This window comes from Phoenix dactylifera, chromosome 4 (genome assembly GCF_051530095.1).
Source record: "Phoenix dactylifera cultivar Ajwa chromosome 4, Ajwa_hap1_PhDact_Kaust_v1.1, whole genome shotgun sequence".
In the NCBI taxonomy this organism is placed as follows: domain Eukaryota; kingdom Viridiplantae; phylum Streptophyta; class Magnoliopsida; order Arecales; family Arecaceae; genus Phoenix; species Phoenix dactylifera.
The window spans coordinates 2,477,737-2,501,178 of record NC_143193.1 but is presented as its reverse complement, the minus strand read 5'-3'; the positions used below and the strand labels follow the sequence as shown (position 1 = coordinate 2,501,178).

The following is a 23,442-nucleotide window of genomic DNA, read 5'->3' as shown; positions in this document are numbered from 1 at the left end:
GATAAGCACCCGATCCACGTTCCGCAGGCGCGCATAAAGTACCTACACGACTTAATAAACCCATCCCGCATATTTTCTCAATCAAACGCATCTCGTCCGTCCATGTGAGGCGGCACCGATATTTCAAGCCATTCCCATACGATGACGCCTCGCATAGACGGACAGGATGGGTTCTGATGGATAACGGAGCGTTAGATCGACATTTCGCATAGAAATTTAGATACGTACGGTGCTCGAACTCCCAAGCCCAATCACGCTCCCGTCGCACGTGACGGCTTATTTAATGCCACGTCAGGCCACTCCCCTCTTCTTCCCCACAAGAGGTGCGAGAGAGAGAGAGAGAGAGAGACTGACGCTTTGCATCGCATCGCTTCCATCGCCGGCGTTGCAAAAAACTTGAGCTCGGGGCTGCTGTTGGACACCGATAAAGAGATGGGGGAGGTGAAATCCGGCGCCTTTTCTTCTCGGATTTCATGTTTAGAAGGTTTTATTGATGATTTTATTGGAAATATTTGATTTTGATGGCAGGAGGAGAAGAATCCGGAGGAGGGGAAGAAGGAGGAGAAGCCGGAGGAGGGGAAGAAGGAGAAGAAGGAGGAGGCGAAGGCGGAGGAAGGGAAGGACGGCGGCGGCGGCGGAGGAGGAGGAGGAGGGGAGGTGGAGAAGAAGGAAGGCGGTGGGGAGGAAGAGAAGAAGGGGGAGGCGGCGCCACCGCCCCCGCCGCCGGAAGAGATCGTGATTCGTGTCTACATGCACTGCGAGGGCTGCGCCCGGAAGGTGAGGCGCTGCTTAAAAGGATTCGAAGGTATAAAAATCTCTTCTTTATATGTAAAAATCGCTTTTGGGGGCTAATTTGTCGGGGAAATCGACATAAAATGAGATTTCTTTTTTTGCGTTTTTGGAAGGTGTGGAGGAGGTGCAGACAGACTGCCGGATCCACAAGGTGGTGGTGAAGGGGAAGAAGGCGGCGGAGGATCCGCTGAAGGTGGTGGAAAGAGTCCAGAGGAAGACGGGCCGCAAGGTGGAGCTTCTCACTCCCCTGCCGCCACCCAAGTCGGAGAAGAAAGAAGAGGAGAAGAAGGATGAGAAGCCCAAGCCGGAGGAGAAGAAGGAGGAGGTCAGTTAGCTATTCCTCTTCTCTCTTCTCTTCTTCTTAATCCCTCTGTCTCAGTCTATTAAAGCTAGCTCTTTTTTCTTCCTAATAGTTTCTCTGAGCTCTGTTTTCTTCTCCTCTCCAGCCACCGGTGATAGCAGTGGTGCTCAAGGTTCACATGCATTGCGAGGCCTGCGCCCAGGAGATTAAGAAAAGGATCCTAAAGATGAAAGGTTATCCTAAAGAAAGCTCCCTTTCTCTTTCTGAAACACCAAAGAGAAAAAAAAAAGAAGTTCCTTTTTAAAATCAGAATCCGAGTTCCATTTTTTAATGATTTCCTGCTGGATCTGGTTCAAAATATAGCAAAAACGAGGTTTTTTAAGATTTGTACTCAGTGGATTATCCCTTGGTTTTTGCTTTTTCTAATTCCAGTTACTCTGACTCATTCTATATTTCAAATTTTAAGAAAAGCTTCAACTTTTTTTTTAATGGATTTAGACTTCAGACCTCAGACTTACAGTGCGCTTCATGCTTTACCTACCCTGTTGCTATTTTAACTTTTTTTTTAATGGATTCATGATGAATTCAGTAGATTTCTCTGGTTTTCTCTGCTCTCGCTGACTGAAACTCTTATCTCGGTTCGAGATTTCGGTCCAAAGCTCCGTTTTTTTTATGTGGATAGATTCGGGTATTGGTCTAAAAATTGGATTTTGATGGGGGAAATGGAGCAGGGGTCCAGTCGGTGGAGCCGGATCTGAAGGCCACGCTGGTCACGGTGACCGGGGTGCTCGACCCGGCGAAGCTGGTGGAGTACGTCTACAAGCGGACGGGGAAGCACGCGGTGGTCGTGAAGCAGGAGCCGGTGGAGAAGAAGCCGGACGACGAGAAGAAGGCCGCCGACGGCAAGGAGGGCGGCAAGGACGAGAAGAAGGCCGACGCTGGCGGCGAGAAGGCCGAGGGGGAGAAGAAAGACGAGAAGGAGGGCGGCGGAGACGGCGGAGGCGGAGAGGAGAAGGAGAAGGAGGGCAGCGGTGGAGCGGCGGAGGACGCCACGGCGGCGGTGGCTGCCGCCGGCGGCGCCGCAAAGGTGGTGGATTTGATGAAGAACGAGTTATACTACTACTATCCGAGATACGGAGTGGGATACGCGTATCCCCCGTACTCGTATCCCCCTCCTCCTCAGATCTTTAGCGATGAGAACCCCAACGCGTGTGCCGTGATGTGAAAATGGAGAAAGTTGGGGGGTTGAGAGAGAAATTTCTTTGCGGTATCTACCCCGGTAAACATATAATTAGAAATAATCATCTCTTTTTGAGGAGGCTGTCAACCTTTTATTTTTCTCGTTCTTGTCCTTCTTTTGTTCCTCTCCCCTGTGTAAGTATTCTGCTTTTTGTTTTTTTTTTTCCTTTCCTTTTGCCCCCTTTCCTTTTCTTCTTTTACCCCTTCTTTCTTTCATCTTTATCTTCTTATTTTTATGAGAAAAATCTGTTTAGCGAATTGTAGCATTTGCATGTATCCTTTCTTTTTAGCAATATGTAAGTTAAGCTGTACTTTCTCTTTGGACTGGTATTTTTGTGTAAGAAATTCTGGACTAGTTTCAAGTTTACTTGGGATTGTATGCAGAGAAGCTTCTGGAATTTAAGTAGAGAAAATGAGGGGAATAGCTACTATGTTTGGTAAGTTGCTCAGGTTATGATGGAGTTATGAGCAGGGGTTTAGATCTATCTCTGTCTCTAGTATTTTTTATTTGAGTATATTTAGTTATAGATTGGCTTCTTCTTCTTTTTTTTTGGCCTTTTTAATAATTGACTGCATGGAGCATCATTGTCATACTTTTAATATCTATTAAATACGTGTGCAGGGAGTCTTGTCATGTTCTCTTTGTTTTGGAAAAAGGTGGCCGATTGGTACATATAGCCTTTAAGAAGCTTTTCATCACTGCTATGGGAAAGCATGAGGTAGCTAAATTTAACCTTCACCTTCTGTGTTATTGGGTGAGTTGGGCGCTAGTGGTATTGAAATGCCTCTGTCAAATTTTGCTCCAACCTTGGTTTGGTTTTTGCCCTTTGGCATCTCAGTTGTGATCCATCATTGCTAGCCACTACATCCTATACTGCTACAAAGCCAAAATACTTCTCAACTTTCCTAGCCTTATTAGCCTTGTCTAAAGCCCTATGGTTTCATGGTACAATTTTTGCAGCTAAACCTCAACCTAAAGTTAATAAAAATACTTCATAGTTACTGTTATTTTAGTCATGCGACTCATTACGAGGGAACATGTTCAGCAGGACCTATGGAATATTTGCCCAGAGCTAGGTAGTATGTTGTTAAAAAAAAAAAAGCTTTACTTTTTGCATGCCCCTTTGGATGGAAAAGGTGACGGATATTCTGTCAGGGATCAATATGTAAAAAGAACGTAGGTGTTGATTTGAAAAGAAATACGGTTGCTTTTCGAATGGTTGTTATTCGGGATATGGAGAGACCTTGAGGAGATCCGTGGATAGCGATCGAAGTCGCTGTCTGGTTGCTTTGATAAGAGATTGGAGCGGGAGACACGACAAAAATGCTTGCATCACCCACTCAAATGAAAACATTACATTCTGGTCCCTCCCTAGCCGCAGTTTTAGCTGAAACTTTGGGCGGGGTCTAAACTAGAGATTTTTTATTTTGTTCGGGATAAGAATGACATTTACATAGATCTCACGTGGCTACAGCTAAATAAATTAAAAATAAAAAAAATACAAAAAAAAAAAAATCAGCAGTTTTTGTCTAAATAAGTTCATCGAAGTGTCATCGAAGTGTCGAACCATAAAGAAAGCAATCAGAAACTCTTCGAAGCTAAAGTCCCATCGACTGGGGTCTAAACTGGAGATTTTTTATTTTGTTCGGGATAAGAATGACATTTATATAGATCTCACGTGACTACAGCTAAATAAATTAAAAATAAAAAAATATAAAAAAGAAGAAATATCAGCGGTTTTCGTCTAAATAAGTTCATCGAAGTGTCATCGAAGTGTCGAACCATAAAGCAATCAGAAACTCTTCGAAGCTAAAGTCCCATGGACTGGTAGTAGTAAACCGGCTTTTATGTGGTCGACCAGTCCGATGACCGGCTCCAATTTTGGCTCGTTGTGCAAGGCGTATACTTCGGTTGGTGCAAGAAAGCTATTAAATTGGTAAACACGCCAACCCCTTGTGTTTTGTTTTGTTTTGTTTTGTTTAACGAAGTGGGAGGGTAAATTAGCACAGGTTGGTACGTCATTAGTTTCTTAGAGCCTCTTGTTAGCTTTAAAAGTTAAGTATTTTAGAAAAATAATTATTTGGTTGAGTAGTTTGATTGATCCAGTGGCACACTACTATAAGATGCGACATGTGTGCATGTACAGATTATAGCTGGGTTAATTTTTAGTTAACAAATATTATAAGTGGAACGGTTCAGTGTTACGAATCACAAGCTGTGATCTTATTCTACAATTAAATATGGAACGAGGTGTCTTTTATTATTTAGAATCTAACCAGATCTCACTTTATAGTTGTGACGCTTGAATGCATAAAATAGTAATTAAAACAAGTGCTCCGTCTTAGAGTCAAGATGACTATATACTTAATTCATTCAAAGTAGTCTTTACTTTTACTTGTCTCCACGACTCTAATTAATTCTCTTTGACCGCTAAGAGCTATATATCATGAATTGGAAGTGAATTTTAATCACTATTTTGCTGAAAGAGAATTTATAGTGCTGATTGTTTCAGTTGGATTCCGTCTGCTGTGTGCTGAGCTTGGTTGGAATTGAAGTGCACTGAGATTGGATGAGACCGAAATGATCTGAGATTGGTTGAAACTAAGATGGAAGATGGTGTTAACCTGTAAAAAAATCTGCTTGCTGAAAGATTTCAAGCAGGAACCTTCGATACTTAAGTTAGAGATCTAGAGCAAGATAGTGAAATATGTTGAGAAAAGTCTGAAATTGCTTATCTGAATCATTTCTATATAGGATGGAATTAATATCTATTACTTAGTTTAGTGAGACGTGCTATATCTGCATGATAATAGTTGATGGCACATTAATAGCATGGTAACAACTCTACGTGATTACCATACGACAATAATTGCACCGATCAGTGCACTTACAGCATAACTATTGATCTTTATTGCACCAAATAAAACGGCATGTCGGTATATTTTGAAGTTATTCATTTTAGCAATGTCCGAATCTATGTATTACAAATGGTCGTACTATGGGCCCCAAAGTGGGTACCAAAACTTTCCCCACACCATGAGCATTCAACGTGAAACCAGCGTCCTACTATTCTGTAACTCTACCGTATTCCCTCGACAATGCAATCCAAAAGGAGAACAGAATAGTTCACCTTTTTCATTTATTTAATCTTGTTCCCATGCTCCCTTTCCTTCCACCATTGTTAGTTGTCATACAAGTTGAATGCCGTGCAGATTCCCTTTTTGCCAATAATTTCAATGGAAGTGTTTGATAATTTTGAGACTTGCCAGGCCACTTGACCGTAGTGATAATTAATGCAACCCCCTCCATCACCAAAATTCCATTCCATGAAACTCCAATCATATAGAATATATATATATATATATATATATATTATAGAATAGATATTTTACATAATATAAATATGAATATGTTCAATAAAATTAGAAAATAAAAAGTTATGAAGTATCCGAGGAAGCTCCTCCTCCTCGGCTCATTCCATCTCTATCCATACCTCGAAGCATGGATCTTCTAAATCTATTTAATTATTATGATCGAGTTATCTTCTAATATGATCGAGCTGGTCTGTAATATTAATTGTGCAGATAAAGTCTACCTAAATGTACATGCATGCCACAATGTGTTCATGATACCAAGCCAACAAGTAATTGCAGTATGATTTGTTCATGAACTGCTTTGCAATTAATGTTTACGCATCATCAGCTACTCACCATCGTATCAGTTTGGATAAAATTTATACCATACACAGGGATCATACGGCCGGAGGTGGCGGTCGTCTCAAGACGGAGGAGCAGAGCCCATTTCCAGGCTTTGGAATCCACCTTCACTTCATTCGAGGTGATGAGAAGAAAAGGAAACGAAAAAGAAAGCGGTGATGGTGGAGGTTGGTACCTGCACCACCCGCACTACTGCTACCCCCCTCCTCCCCCACCCCTATCCCCTCGTCCTTCGTGCATGGCCTCCCCGAATCTCGAGGCGAAGTTGGCGGACGCCCACGCCGCCACCGCCGTGCCCTCCTCCTCCGCCGCCGCGTCGCCGTGCCCATGGGATGGCCCCCACCCACCATCCCCGTATCTCCCTCCTTTATCGCCGGATCGTACGGCTCTCATCCTCTGGGGCCTATCTCTCATCATTATAATTCCACTCTGAATGCTTGATGCAGCGTTTTGGTTCAACGTACCGTAAGACGCACGTAGAAGCCGTAGAAAAGAAACAGTACTAGAAACCTGTAAACTTGACAAAAAAAAAAAATATTGCATTAGATAAGTTGTGACGGAGATTTTTTTAAAAAAAATTTTAATCTACGTCTTCGAGTCACACTGCAATCATCATATTCTCGTTGCTTTCATCAACATGGAACTTTACACGTAGGTAAACCAAAGGTGGTTTTCCATTGGAGAATCTTGGTGTGTTGGCGTTTGGTCGGGAGAATGGGTTGGGGCCTAATGGATTCGGGTTGGAGGCAAGAAAACGGGGGGAGGGATGGTAGGTGTAGTGCTTGAAGGGTCCACCCGCTTTGATTTGCTCCCTTTGTTTTGGTGTTACCTCCCGTCCATCAATGCAAACCAGAGATCCAAGATTTTCTTTTGCATGTTCCATTTTGGATAGCTTATCTTATCATCAATTTTGAAAAAGAATGGCTACTACTTATTTGGTATATATACCGCATATAGTATCGAGTACAACTTCTAAAATTTTCATAATAGACAGCAGCTATTTATTTTTAAGATGGATGACGTGTCAACTATCTCGCATGTTACGGTAATTTGCCATGCAAACTATGCACCACAAAGAATCTCAATTATAGTAATAGCTTTCAAGACCATAGATTATATGTCGCGTTAGGGTTTTGAATGGTTAAAATTTTATTTGCTATTTTCATTGTTCCATTGTATGGAATAATTTTCTAAGTTCAAAATCACCCCACTGTATAGCCAATAACAGTGATCTTGTAAATGATAGATAATGAAATAATCAAATAATATTTTTGGTATTTATTACTATTTGTTTGAAATAATAATAATTGACTACTATTTGCACTAGCGGTCACTATTTGTTAGGTAAAATCTTATTTTCTCTTACTAGTTAATTTAGAGAATAATTGTGGTTATAAATTTTTCAGAAAAAAATCATTAGTTAATATGTTTGGATTGCACGTAATCAGATTTCTTGCTGTCTTGTAATCATAGTTTTCGATATATTTTTGTAACTAGTTCTCATGCTGATATCAACCCTCCATTTTTCATGCGACTAGATGTCAATTCTAACATGTTAGTAAGAATTCCTAACATCAAATAAACGCGACTATTTTGCCAATACTCCTTATCTCTAAAAACTAGCTAGGAGAGTATCTATCAAGTCCGATAAACAAAATTATTCAGGTTAATGAACGAGATATGTATACTTCCAGTGACTTCATAAAGATAGTGGGTTTCTTTGTAGAGCATGAATCCTCTATGATGCACAGTCTATATTACAATGTCGTAGAATACTCTTAATAGCTACCATGTCATTCAATCATCAAAACTAATGGCTATCAAATAGGATGGCTTTACATGCTATACATGCATTGCTTATGATGACCAACCATCATTCAATAGTACAGAATGCGCGCAGCAAAGGATCGTTGCTTTTTTTTCTAAATATAAATATTTAAACTCTATAGGGATGATAATAAAAAGAGTTTTTTTGAATAAATACTCTCATAAATATCAAATTTTGCATAAATACCCTCTCAAATTTTGCATAAATACTTGTTTTGTTATTCTATCCATTTTTTATCTTTATTTTTGTATATATATCCACACCATCTATTGTCGTTAAAAAAATAATAGTTTCAAATTAAAATAACTAAAATATTCTTAACGGATAGATGTGCAAAAAGAAACATTTATAAGACGATCATGATGAAGAAAAAAATAATTTTAAAATTAAAATAAATATAATTTTTATTAATAATATTAAAAAATATTATATTGGGAGTATTAATTTATATAAAAACAGTATTTTATGAGGTACATAAATAAATATAAATTTTACGAAGATATTTACCTAAGAAAATTTAAAATTGTAGGAGGATATTTATGAAAAAAATTGTAGTGGGAGCTGAGCTACGGGCAGCTTGGGAGGGTGTGTCCTATGTGAGGCGGGTGCTTGGCGCTAGGCGGGTGCACCTCGAGGGGGATTCCTCTATAGTGATCGACTGGATTCAGGGTGCGGACAGATATGGTGATGGACATCCTCTCATTCGGGAGACCCGCAGGATGGCCCTGGAGATGGACGACTTCGAGGCAGTACATGTGTTCCGGGAGGCGAACAGTATGGCAGACTGGGTCGCCTCTTACGTTGCACGACATTCAGGGGACTTTTGTTGGACTTCCACGGCAGGGCTCCCGCCTCCACTGTATTTTTTGCTTTCTTCTGATATGGCAAGGTGTATTCACGTTAGAGTTATATGAAATTGCCGTTTTCACAAAAAAAAAAAAAAAAAAAAAAATTCCTAATAAAAAATACCACTACATCAAAGCTTGCATGATCCCTAGCTAGTAGCTATGATCCCTGACCACCTCTGATCAAACAGTGGGCGACACATCAAGATCTTGCTGTGGTACACGTTTGCGTGATTGGCTACCGGCTGGCGGTATATGTTACGTCGCTAGCGGCGTGACAGATGGGCGTCACGTGGGGAGTGTACTCTTGTCTGTGATACGTCCATCCTTGCTGACTCAGATGGGCCCACATCATTGATGGCCACAAAAATTTTCTTATTAAATTTGTCATGTGAAACAGTGGAAAATGGGAAAAGGTGGTACAAAAGTTATGACCTACCAAAAAAAATTTTTTGTGGCAGAGAAAAAAAATGTGGGGGCCTGGAGAAAGTTTGTACTTGCCACAAGAAATTCTAGCCCAATCATGTGTATAGCGTTGTTAGCATTGGGAATTGGCCTATGTGAGCACATGGTGGCTTTGCCCCAGTGCCAGAGTAAAGGTGGTAGCTTTTGATGAAAGTATGGGCCAAATTATTAGGATAGGTGTTTATGAAGGATTGAAGCCCTTTTTTTTTTTTGTTTGAAGGGTGGGATTGGATTAGGTTTTAAGTCATGAGATTGTGGATGAAGTCTGACATTGATGCATTGCCAAATGACCCAACCAAAATGGCATGCCCCTTTCTTGAAACAAAAAGGATCTTGGTTTGTGGCTCTTGTTAAGGTCAGTGGTTACATGATTTTCATTGAAGTTCTTATTAATGCCCCACCTACTATCAGTGGGTGTGACCAATGCACAAGTTCACAAGGCATAATCACATAAATTTTCATAAGTAAATAGATGAAATATAATAACATTGGCCTTTATGTGTTAGTAATGTACCTTTTGCAATTTCATATAAAATGTTATATTAGTAGGTGATGCTTACATGCATACTCTGAGTTCTAGAAGATCTAAGCGTAGTATCGGAAAGACAAAAAATTAGTATAGAATCAGTGGCAAGCTTTAAGAAACTATTTTTCTTAATGAAAAATATGTAACATGTGCTCGCTTATCTCCTAACATGGAGCACAATTAGCTCAAAACATTATGAAGTTGCAATTGCGTATCCTAATAGCATTTATTGTAGATATAATTCAGATTATGCATGAAGTGTGGTGCACCTAATCCTAACTTCACAAAATTTTTATAATTGGTATATGTCAATCCCTAACACATAATAGGAATTGTTGAGAAAAAAAATAAAATCTTAAAAATTTAATGACAAAATATATGCCAATGTTCCAACTTTTTATTAAGCATGACCAAGAAACATCTTCTTTTGAATAGATACATTAAAAATATGAAATATACTTCGTCTCGTTCAGAACTTTTGTTCGGACATCAACTTAATCTTCCATCATTTTTTTAAAATTTATGCTATTTATCATTCATGATATTTAAGCTCACTACAGCTCATGCAGTAGATATAATATAAAGAAATTTGTGATCCTAGATTAGCCAAAAATTAGCAATTTTTTTTTAATCTGAGCAATAGGACCTAGCTAGGCTGGTATAACCTCATGGACTGCACATTTCAAGCAGCTCACTCATAACCTGATATAGAAGTAAAATGCTCATCAGAACAACTTTGTTCCATCTAACCTTGTGGGACATATATTTACTCACATTGGTGAGGTAGATGACAAACCAATTGACCCTAGGCGTTGCTGGGCTCCATCGAGATCTCCTTGAGGACCGAGCAAACTGTGAACCTCAATATTCGAGCCACGATGGTTGGGAATATTCAGTTAAAAGGTCTCCATCCATTAAAAGGGAGGCCATTAGTTGGCCATGTAGATCTGAAGTCATGGGTCACTTCAGAAATGAATGACACATTTGATGGTGGTTAAAAAAAGCCTAAGAGACAAGTAATCTTATTCATGATGATGAGGACAAGTGGAGACTCCATGGGAGCACATGGAAAGACTTTGTATCACCTCAAGTCCAATCTCATGCAATACGAATACCTAAGTAGATTACGAGCAGCAGCCAAGAGCAAGTGTCTTGTGGCACCTCGGAATGTCAGATGAGCAGGGAATGGAAAGCTATGGTCAAGTAGTAGTATTTTTCATAGAATACATGGGTTGGCCTCTTAGACCTCCATTTAATGAAGGTCTCCATTCATGGCTGCCTGGGCTCCTACGTAATGGTCAAATCACCATGATTCCATGGGACTGGAGGTGACTAGATGATGACTCAGGGACACGTGGAGCGTGGGGATGCAAACAGTGTCTGAAACGTGACAAGAAGCTATTGGTGCTGGGTTGGTGGGTGGTAGAACTAGTGGCAACCTTGGCCATTAGGTTTGTATTGTTATGGGGCTATAATTAAGACAGAGAGAGAGACCAGCAAGAGCATGTGAGGTTGGCTTGCGATGCTGAGCATTGGAAACGCCTACCAAGAACATAGTCTCCTTAACTTTCTTCTAGGTTTCCTGTAGATCAGAATAATGAGTTGTTCTGTTGCACCATGCCAAACCACTATGAATAAAAGTAAAGGGAGAAGGACAAGAGGCTGGAGAAATGATTCAACGTTCAAATATGTCCTCTTGGAGGACGCGTTTCCTCCGTCTTTAAAAGAACTTTGAGAGTTACCTACCTTATAAAAAATTTTTAATGAAACTAGGAATATTGTTAAGTTATTCTTTTATGGAAAACAATCTTGTAGAACTCTATGTTTCATTATTTAGTGGAAAACCACCACCTTGCAAATATTTAAAAACTCATAATTTTGCATTGTCTCTCTGCATCAGCGTATTCACCAAAAGACCCTCCGATATTTAAGTCAAATACAACTCTTAAGAAGCAGGAGAAAGCATGAGAGAGATGGAGAGGCAGCGCAATAGAGTCGAAAGAGAACTTTAGCGACTGTTACCAACTCAGCATTTAGGTCAGACCGATTTCCAGCAGCAACATATAGGATATCATTTTCGAAGCATTGTATCATAGATCAATCTTGTAAGTTTGTTATTTGGTGCTAATGAACATGATCATAGAGCTAGGTCTACTATAAAGTGGACAAACAACTTCCATTGTTTCTGATTATTGTGGAGTTGGACGGTTAGTACGTACCAGAACGACGATCCTAATTGTCTTTATTTATGAGTGCACCCTAGATTACTCATGTTTCATTATAAATCTCAAAATACCAAGTGTATAATTTATTGCAAAGCTGGGTATGACACATGATATGGTTTGAGATTCAATTTTCAAATATAATGTTTGTAAGGCTATTTGTTGGTTCATTTGTTAGTAATTGAACTCCAAGTTCAAATCTCAAGTAAAAAAAAAACAGTAATTTTTTTACGAAAACATAATATTTCAGGACATCATTGTGTCACGACTTTTGTTGTTATTGCTGCCTTTTCATCATCATCATCACCAACTAAAAAAAAAAAAGTCAGCTGTGTTTCCCCAAGAAGCACTGCAAATCTGGTTTTTGCTGCAATAAATGGAGATTTGATTGATAAATTGAGGTCAAAATACTAACTCTTCCCTTGATAAAAAAAAGAAGAAAATGCAGATGTTGGTTTTTTTTGCAGGAGATGAAGTATTTTCCCTTAACAATAGGCTTGGAGACATTTCATGGTAGCTAAGATATAATAGAGAGGGATGACATTGGAATATATAAAAATGATAAGAGATGTGATGTGCAGTGTGACCTTGCTTCAATCTGAAATTTGGCCGAAGGCAACCTATGTGCCCCCTTTAGCCTACAATATATTCGGAAAGACTCAAAACAAACCAAGGTGCGCTTCTCCTTTCATAAAACCTTTTCAAGTCAATGGAAGTTGAGTGCAAAGGTATATGTCACTCTTCATATTATGCATCTTTGACATTCTTTGTCTACCGTCCTATATCTACTCTTCTCACCTTATCTCTTAGGTCCAATGCATAGTATGCTTCAACTATAGAAATCAACTATTTATTTCAGTGCCTTGTATACCAATTATAGTTAAATAATTTTTGTTGATTTTTTACCAAGTACATGCTTTACTACCGTTATTATTGGATATAAAAGTTATAACATTTTTATAATGGGATGCAAATTTTATAATTTAACATATTCAATTTATCTTCCATATATACAAGCGGTCAATTTAGGATACTACAATGGATGCCATAGTCCAAGCTACTTTGACAATAGGATGAAGGGGTGTGATTCGATGTTGAAGGATTAATACAACTTGAAGTTCCATTGTAATTTTCTCAACAAAATTAAAAATTTCATGGTTGTTGGAAAGTCGTTCTTGAACTAGCAACTTAAATTCATGAGAAGGATAGAAGGGAATTAATGATAGAGGGGCAAAAGTCATATCCAAAGAGATGATTTGTTAAGATGTATAACACAACGTGCCATGTTATGTTTGTCTCTAGACTATGCGATGCTTCAAGCAGATCTTGAGCAGGGAGTAGATATAAGACCATGGTTAAGTGTCACAGACCAAGCATTTCATCATATATTTTGTATTCATTTTCTTATTTTGAGCACATTAAAAAGGAGGAGCCTAAAGAGCTAAAAGCTTGTGGAATTTTCTAGAATCCAGTTGGCAAGAAAGCTAGATATTTTTAGGGTTTTATGAAAGGAGGTGGGAATGTTCTAGAGAGGGATCTAAAACGGTCCTAACAAATATATTTGCACCACTTATACATGATTCTAACCTTTCATTACACATAGTAGAGCTTATAATACTTATACATGATCCTATCCTTCACTATATATAGTAGAGCTTATAAAGAAGCTCGTACGGGTTTTCTAGTGGAATGTCATTTACCATCCTGCCACTCTCTCTCATGTGTTCGTCTTCTCTCTCTAGAAGTTTTAGCCTCTGGTGCTAGATTGGTAAGCTGACTTGGAGGCAATTTTAGGTAAGTAAAGCTTTTAAGTACAATGTTGTTGCTTGAGGAATAGCTAAGAAGCCCGTGGCAAAGCTTGCTAACTATTAAGTAATTGTGCGGCACTTAAAAACTTTACTTACCCACAATTGCCTCTAAGTCAGCCTACCAATTGAGCACCAAATGCTAGAATTTTTGGAAAAAGAGGAGAAGAATACACAAGAGAGAGATCGATTGAGAGAGAGAGAGAGAGAGAGAGAGAGAGAGAGAGAGAGAGAGAATGGAGCATACTATTCCACTATAGAACTCTTACAAGCTTCTTGCTTGGTGATTTAATCAATAAGACCTATACAGTCCTTTTATAGTCTCTACTATGTATAGTGAATGGTTAGGATTACATACAAGTGTGGCAAATCTAATGATTTGGATCATTTTGATTCCTCTCTGGAACACTTCCACTTTCTTTCATTAAAATCTAGAAAATATATAGCCTTCTTACCAAATTCATAGGATCTAGAGAATTTCATAAGCTGCTAGCTCTTAAGGATTTTTTTTTTTATGTTCTTAAGAGAGGAAAATGCATTCAAAATGTACTGTAAAATGTTTGGTCTGCAACATATGGCAGGCCTGGGCTGGTTATAGCCTAGTGCAATCTCAGCCTATGGAAACAGAAATTTGCTTAGATTTTGCTCTATAGTCTACAAGTTTGGCATATGCAAACTGTTTGGTTTGAAATAAACTTTCAGAATCAAAATAATATATTTTACATTGCCAATTTTCTTTTCTTAAAATATTTTCTCATATAACTAGAAAACAAGAACAACAACTTATAGTAGCAATGAAAGTGATTGGGTTCTAACTTAACCTTTTATCAAAAAAAGGAAAAGACCATAAACTAACAAAAAAAGAAGATTTGTATTGATGCATAACATCATTAATTAGCAATATATGTGTCACTCGAATAAGTCACTAATAATCCACGAATAAATTGGAACATTTAAGAAAAGCTCAAAGATTATATTTCTCAATAGGTTACTAGTAAAGACCATGAAACAAATGGAAAACTACAAAAATTTTGATAATTTATTAAAAAATGGAGAAATTTTTTATCATATTCCAAAGTGCAATCTACTTTCTGAAAAAATGTTCAAGGTGCCCTAACTAATTTAAGCTCGATGCTTCTCAAATCTTGGTCAGCTTCTAAGAGAATCCATTTTTAACCTGGCCGAACCAAATGTGGGATGGCTGATGGCTAAAGATTCTTATAAAAATTTAGAAATCTACCACTGGCTTAAATTTTTTGTTATTTGTTTCACATTAAATACATAGATAATCACATTCACATAAATTAGGGATGCACTTGTATGTTCAAACCAAACATGGATATCTGGAAAAATTAATCAACATGTACATATATAGCACACTAGTGGGTCATAGGAACTTAATTCCTCTTCAGCTGGCACTAGTGGTGCATAAATTATGGATGCTTGGTAACTTTAAAGAAAAGTAGCAAGTCGAGCACCTCGACCTGTCAACCATCTAGAAAACATATATACAAGCAAAGCATAGCAAAGCAAAGGAATGAATGTAACTAGAAAGTTAAAAAGAAATGATTACAACTACAGTTATGAAATCAAAAATTATATACTTGGTTTTGGAGGCAATTGCATGACATTTACTGATTTACCAATTGTCTATGTCTAAAATATACCCGATGGGACAATGACTACTAAATTTAGTGCAAATTGAATTATCTCTATTCAAAGCCTAGAAGGTGGTTGATTTGGGTTTGGGCCTATAGAAACTCAACATGGGTTCCTTTACCTCAATTTACAACCATAAGCAGCTCCTCTACTTTTGGGCCTAGAGAAAGTTGGCAAAAGGATCCAATCATATAAATTAGCACTTTGATAATATTTTGTTTATAGAACTAGGAACCCGATGATCGATTTCATATCTATTTACAAATACTGATGAAGGTGGTGACACTACTTGGTCTGGCTCCATAGAAACTCGACAATCAATTTTCATATCTAGTAGTAACTATTGATGAAGGAAGCAATACTATCTGATCTAGGCCTGTAGTATCCGATGAACAACTTGGTATCCAACAGCAAATATCATCAATGGTTTGGGGCTTCAGGGATCCTAGGGTCAAGTTATAACCTGTTGCTAATATTGACAATGGATTGACAATGGTGGTGATATGATGAAGTCCCGTCCTCTATGAACCCGGCAATCGCTTTAGAAAAATTCATAAATAATGAATATCTTATCGGTCCGATAAGATCTTCTGGTGGGGCATTTCCTTAGAAATCATGACAAAGTGAGAGATTTTGAAAGGGATTAGATTGGTAGATGATGCAACCCTAGTTTTGGGGGGATAATAAGTCACTTTTGAGAGTTGATTTATCTTTTCCACAAAATCCAGGGACTAGTGTAAAGAGCTTGGTGTTGTCCAACAACAGCTCATGTGGAGTAGTGCAATTCACAGGCCAGTTTTACTAGGTCACCTATAAGTTGGCTGGGCTTTTTTTTGCTGAAAAGTTGGCTGGGCTTTATCCATCATAAAAGCAAGGCCAGAAATGTAGAATCTACAAACTAATTCCTAGTATTAGATTAGAAGTTAATCCCATTCCACACTCAGATCCTTGTCCTGTTTGGATGTAGGAGGGGCTTGATGCGATACATGTGGAGCGTCTGCAAGATGATTTAGCCATTCAACATCTTTAAACCCATTGGGTTTGTTGGTGCATTTTAATATTAAAGTTTAATATTTATATCATTTATGAGGTTCACGTATTTAATGACTCATGAATGGTTCATGTATTTGGGGAGATGAAAGGTTCATGTATTTGGGGAGATAGAAGGATTCACGGAAAATAAATGGGAATAATTCATGAACTGTTTTTGAAAAATGGGAATCAATGTCTATTTGGGGGGGAGATACTCTTAGGATTTTTAAGTGCATTTATGCTGTTTTTATTCTCACAAATTCAAAGTTCCAAACTCTCTACATAAACTCTTCTCCCCCTTTATTCCAAAAAAGATATACAATATCATTTCATTTTACTCATAAAAATATTTTGAGAGAGTTCTTGGCAAAGAACGGTGTTTCTTTGGTGGAGCTTTGGGCTTGACTACTTGTGCAGAGTTGTCCTTGCTATATGATGGGGCAGTTGTATCATGGAGGAGACAAATCTTAGTATTTTCTGCTACATTGGATTCTAGGCTTTACCAACCGCAGAGGGCTTGAATCTCCTTAAAGAGCGAGATATCCGTGCCTCAGTCCGATTGGTTTAGTCCTCCTATTGTATTTCCTCCAACAAGGTTAATATTGGATCACTTTACACTTGTTTTGGGTTTATTCTAGTGAACCGTCAAGTAACAAATCTGGTAACTTCGATTTGGCATGTCACCTACATACACATGTAAGTGATAGCCACTTAATGGAAGAATAACCTTCACTAGGTAATATGACTACATTGGGGGTGGTGGATCTAATTTAAATGGAAATTACGTGCTGCATTTGGGATAATTTGACCTACGAAAGACTGTAGATGTAACACTACTCCTAGTAAGGTTCTTAACTAGTATACTCTTCTCTTCTTAGTTTGTCTTGTTAAAAGTGCGTGCACAGGGAGAAAAAGCAGAGAAGTTAGACTATATTCTTTATAAGCTTTTATTTTGGCATTCACTCACTAGAAGTTTGTAACAACTTTATTCTTGAGTTGTCCTACGGCAGTACATTCTAGCATAGAAATGGTATATATTGTGACCATTTGTATGAGGATGATGCATTGAGCTAGGGTCTCAAGGAATGGCATGCAGGATCCTCCGGGCTCTACTCAAGCCTTCAAATTTTGGAGGAGGATTGCCATGATGTTGCGAGTTTGGGCCTCCAGAAACTGTATGGAGGATCCTTTTAGTTTCACTCCAGGCTTCAACTTTTGGAGGATGATGACCATGATGTTGCGAGTTTGGACCTCCATGAGCTGTACGGAGGATCCTTTCGATTCCACTCAAGCCTTCAACGTTTGGAGGAGGAGGATAATCATGATGTTGCGAGTTTGGACCTCCAGGACCTGTACGGAGGATCCTTTCGGTTCCACTCAAGTCTTCAATGTTAGAAGGAGGAGGATCATCATGAGATTGCGAGTTTGGACCTCCAGGAACTATACGGAGGATCTTTTCAATTCCACTCAAGCCTTCAACGTTTGGAGGAGGAGGATAAACATGATGTTGCGAGTTTGGACCTCCAGGAGCTGTACGGAGGATCCTTTCGGTTCCACTCAAGTCTTCAATGTTAGGAGGAGGAGGATCATCATGAGATTGCGAGTTTGGACCTCCAGGAACTATACGGAGGATCCTTTCAGTTCCACTCAAGTCTTCAATGTTTGGAGGAGGAGGATGACCATGATGTTGCGAGTTTGGACCTCCAGGAACTATACAGAGGTTCCTTTTAGTTCCACACAAGTCTTTAATGTTTGAAGGAGAATGACCATGATGTATTAGGTTTGGACTTCCAGAAATTGCATGGAGGATCCTTTCACTTCCCCTCAAGGCTTCAACTTCTAGAGGAGGATGACTATAATGTATTGGATTTGGGCCTCCAGTAACTGTACGTAGGATTCCTCCAATTGCACTGGAGCTTTCAAATAGTTGAGCCAATACCAACATCACCGCCACAACACAAAGAGCTACCTTCTGCTCCATATCTCCGGACAATGCTTTCTTACTATGAGAAGAGGGGATTGTGTGTTCTACCAATATATAGACTTTTTTTTCCGGCAGGGGGTCTACTTTTAAGATTTTCTACATTAAATGAGCAAAGATTTCATATCTCACTGTTATATAAGCCTTGATTCAGGGCATATTTATTCTAAACCCTTGGTTCGAACATCATTTTGGTAATAGTCCTAGGATACGTTTCATCTAACAGTAAACTCTACGACAATACAGATTTGGCCATCTGGCCTTTTTGAATATTTTTTGGACAAGATTTTCATTTTTTTTCTAAAAAATTGACATAGTTGACCTTGCTTTTATGCACAATTATACGATGTTGAATTTTGTTGGTGGGTGGGTGGGGGGTGGGGAACAGCCAACAAAATCCACTCTTAAGATTTTCTTGGTATATGAATATATTAATGATATTAATACATTTTTCCAAATGTGTGTAAGAAGATATCCATATCTACCTTATCTAAAGTATCCAACAAAATCCAACGTCGTAGATTTTCTTGAGATATCAAGAATTAATTGAAAAAAAATTTCATTCCACCACCAGTTTTGGCCGCTACTTTATAATTAACCACTATTGACCAATTATTTTATGTCTAGCACTTTCTTTTCGTGGCCATTTTATTTTTAATCCCTACCCTATCTATAAATGTGCGCAAAACAAGTATAGTTGTACATAAAAGCAAGGTCAACTATGTCATTTTTTCAGAAAAAAAATGAAAAACTTGTTCAAAAATTATTTGAGAAGGCCAGATGGCCAAATCTGAATTGCCATAGAGTTTATTGTTAAATGAAACGTATCCTAAGACTATTACTAAAGTGATGTTCAAACTAGGGGTTTAGAATAAATATGCCCAGAATCAAGGCTTCTATAACAGTGAGATATGAAATCTTTGCTCATTTAATGTAGAAAAAACGTTTCAACATTGTCCCTTATGCAGATTTTCTTGATATAATGTGATAACAGTGAATTTGTTGGCTTTCATATGAGTCATTCGCATATTTATCAAAATGGGAATGGACATCAAAGGGTGGACTTCTTTTTGACAAACAAGGATCGGATCTTTTAATTTGTCATTATTAGCAATGGATAATCCACTAGATGTATAGTATATCATCGAAGGAAAAGAAGTCACCAATGTATTTCATTGGTTAAATAGAATTTTTAGTACATATATATTGTAGACCAATGTTCAAACATGCACTCTAGCATTTTATAATAGGAAGATTTTTATGTTGAAAGGGGCACTTGGATCTCTAAAACAGTAAAACTTTTGAAGTTGGTCTGATAGGGAAACATGACAATATTTATAAGCAAAGAATCACAAATCCAACGCGGATATAGTTTGGCTTTGACTTATCTTTGATGTTATTTCATTTCCACGCATTTTCTCATAACCTCCACCTTAGGTTGTCTTCACTTTCTCCTACATTCTCTTAAACATATAAAACTACCAAATTTTATTCAAGCTTGGACATCTTCATTACACATGCCTAAACCATCTCAATCAATTTCTCTTTATTTTGTTTTAGTTTATGCAACTCAAGCAACTCTTTTGGTATACTCATTTCTCAATTTATATACTCCAATTTCACCATATATCTAGGGATAGTAATCATGACCTAATCAAATCTAGGCAACTCGTTCGTGATCTTGTCAAGATCAATCAACTTGTTGAGTTACGGGTAGCATGTTATAATTATTTTTTAATGTCTATACATATTTTAGCTTAAGTAATGAGTAAATAATAAGCTACGAGGGAGATTGTATTTTGAGTTTGGATGACTTATCAAAAAAATAAAACTTGTTTTAAGACTTAGGTTGGCATACCATATTTACTTAGGAGTGTCATGACGTTTATACAATCATATTCCTTGCTCAGTTATTCCATCTCAATACATTTAGTTTCCTAATTATAAATATTTTTAATTATTTATTATTACAAAATAGATTCACTACAACAAAAAGAGCTATTAGTAGAACAATGACAGTGGCATTTGCTATTTTGTGCACCTATATTTTCTTTTTTCATGGTATTAAGCATCAAATGCTTTTAGTTGTTAAAAAGTGTTATAAGATAAGTGGTATTTTGACATAAATGTTGCTATCATGCTAATTTTTTGCAGCCTATAATGTAAAATACCTCTAGTTGGATAAAATTTTCATATATTAATTATGACATTTACATAAAATGTTGATAAATATGATATAATTAATATAAATCTAATTAGAAACCTCTAAATATTATTTATTTGGTTGGCAAGATTTAGCATAAAAATTAATCAAAAGTAATCTCCATCATGCATTATTTCCTGCTTGATATATCTAAGCTCTATTGCCCCACTAATTCTTCTATACTTTCTCTGCCGTCTATAAAAGACTACATCATGATCCTAAAGGTAAGGGCTTCTAAGAATGATTTAGAAGACATCTAAAGAATCTACTTTACATATGATCTCATCAATGTACCTCTTAGTTATTGCCATTAAAAGTGCATTGTTTGGTGATCTTTAGCTTGATGTCCTTTTGAATCTAAAGTGGAGGGTAGGGATGTAGATGAGGCTTGGTTTGTAACCTCCACTTCTGAACCAAACTTTCAAAGATGAAGTTCTTTTATCTTTCAGGATCTACAATAAATCCAACGATACTCTGCTTCACCTAAATTTTCAAATGAAAGAGTTTCACTTGCACCTTTAGATCTATCTCAGTTGTTGTGTCAGATTTTCTCACCATCAGACTCAATTTTGAGTCTGCTTGCTTGTGTTTAGAAGGCTTCTCAACCTCAATTATATTGAAGATCACCTTCCTTTTCTTCTTGGAATTCTTCTTCTTCAACTTCCTTCTCTTCAATTGTAGCTCAGGATAAAGTTTTCAACACTTCTTTTTTGTATGTCCACTGATTCTACGGTGGTCAGAATACCTTGCTAAGTTATATTGACTTGCCTCTTGCTTTGCTCTTCCTTGAGCCAATTCTTCTTCTCAATTCTCATGGCCTTCATGCTAACTTTGTTGATGTTTTCAATTTTGAAGGATTTCAACTCCTTCCAGATGTTCTCATGGAGACCTCAAATGCACCTCATAAAGATTACACATGATCATTGCTAGAGATCCCAAGTGTGATAGCTTAATGTGGAACTCAATGATGTAATCCTAAATAGGTATATTTTGTACTTCTACTACAGGTACTGCCACAATCCACAATTATCTTTATGGCTGACGGTAGAATTGCTTTTCAATTGAGCTCTTGATTTTTCTCCATTTAGATTAGAAATATCATGGAGGTGGACAAAAGCTACCTTCTAAGCATGTACATCCATACATGGTGATAACTTGTCTAGCCAATTATCTAGATTCTCTGTATCCACAGTTCTATTGTATACAAAGATCTTGATTCGAGCTTCAACTTTGAGGTTGAAGAAAAAATTTTCAGTGCTCGCAAGTTGCTTATCCTCCTCGCTGGATGGTAGATCCTCAACTCCAGACATGAGAGACAGCTTTGCTAGGAGTTGATGATGCTTGTGTTGGAGGTATCTTCAATCGAGAAATAATTTTGTTGAGCAATCTTCCCCAATTTTATGAGACATTCCTTCATCTCATCATTCACTGAGGTGGAAGTAGTGGCTATACTTGTTATTGTCCTTCGATGTACTTCAAGCACCGATATCTCATCTCCTATCTACTTGTATCGTTTGCATGTCTGGACTATAAACTAAGATCTCCATAGATGTAGATAATCGAAGCTCTAATATAAACTTGATTAGATTGGAGAGAAGAAAGTAATTTCTTCAATCCACTCAACACAAATCTCGTTAGAAAATTTTAGGAAAAGATAGAAAATTTAACTAAAGTAGGATCTATGGCATCGTTTCTTTCATTAATGAGTAATAGATTAAGTTACATAGTGTTTATTTATGCTAGTGAGCTTTTGCACAATACAAGTAGGATTTTTGTTTTAGTTGAAAGAGGACTCAATTTTCTCAAACTGGACATAATTAGTAGATATTATCATGAAAGAGCTAATCCTATAGGAGGTAGATTTTAATTTCTATATTGACTTTTCCTTCAACCGCTCTATTTAATTCTTCTTGGATCAGAAGAGATATGCCTAGAAAAAATCTTTTTTGGAAGGAAAATTTTTGCTTTGATCAGTCTGTTTCGAGGCTTAAATAATGAGAGCCTTGATTGCTCAATGTGCCTCAACTAGATATTGTATGAGCAAATTATAGCCTCTGAAAGTTTGATGTGATTCGACTTCTTGATGTGGCAGATCTTATTCCTAAACCGTGTCTAGTCCTCTTCATAGTGTCTAAAATGGTCCATATCGAGTCTAGTAATCCTCCTTGATGAGTGACACTATTGAGTTCTGGCTTCTAGAAGCCTTGCGATCAATTTCATATCTGTTTACAAACATAGATGAAGATCCTCCAACTCGTTCTCTGAAAGCATTGTCTAGGGACAATGCCAATAGAATCACGACAAAAAGAGCTACTGCTTGAGCTATTTGTTTTGTAGTTTAGTTGTAGATGAAATCTTTAGATTAGGAGCTCTACAAATTTATAGGTTAGGGTTTCACTAAGGTTATAGAGTAAATGAGTCCATTTAAAAGTTAATCTTGATTATCTACAAAGATCAAACGATTTAAATAGCTTTCGTTTTCTCACAAAAAAAAAGGAATTTCATGGCTTCCATTTTCTTGATCTATTGAGGTAATGTGAATTTAATGACCTTCATATATAATGAGATTTTCTTTTAAGTATTCTCTTGATATATTGAAAGATTATGTTGATATACTAAAAAATTAATTGCTTTCATGTATAGTGAGATATACTTAGTGTATCATATTGTTACTCATTTAAGGTATGCTTGGATGCTAGAAGATCCACTATAAGAAATATGGAATCCCTAACAATTAAAAAATGCTGGAAAAATTGATAAATGTGATCCATTATATCTCCTGCATTTTTTAATAAAATGCTCACTTTTACAAAATGTGGGGATTTTA

General features: G+C 37.5%; 1 protein-coding gene across 1 annotated transcript; it reads left to right on the top strand.

The window, feature by feature from the left end:
- The first annotated feature begins 295 nt into the window (after nucleotides 1–295).
- LOC103719804 (uncharacterized) lies at nucleotides 296–2,699 on the top strand. Its single transcript, XM_008809203.6, has 5 exons — nucleotides 296–441; nucleotides 529–805; nucleotides 906–1,117; nucleotides 1,239–1,326; nucleotides 1,825–2,699. Exons 1-5 carry the CDS (start codon nucleotides 433–435, stop codon nucleotides 2,316–2,318), a joined length of 1,080 nt encoding a protein of 359 aa, XP_008807425.4. The 5' UTR covers nucleotides 296–432; the 3' UTR covers nucleotides 2,319–2,699.
- Nucleotides 2,700–23,442: the final 20,743 nt, after the last annotated feature.

Coding starts and splice junctions, on each gene's coding strand:
- LOC103719804 (XM_008809203.6), top strand. Junction 806..905: donor CTGCTTAAAAGGATTCGAAG/GTATAAAAATCT, acceptor CGTTTTTGGAAG/GTGTGGAGGAGGTGCAGACA. Junction 1,118..1,238: donor CGGAGGAGAAGAAGGAGGAG/GTCAGTTAGCTA, acceptor TCTCCTCTCCAG/CCACCGGTGATAGCAGTGGT.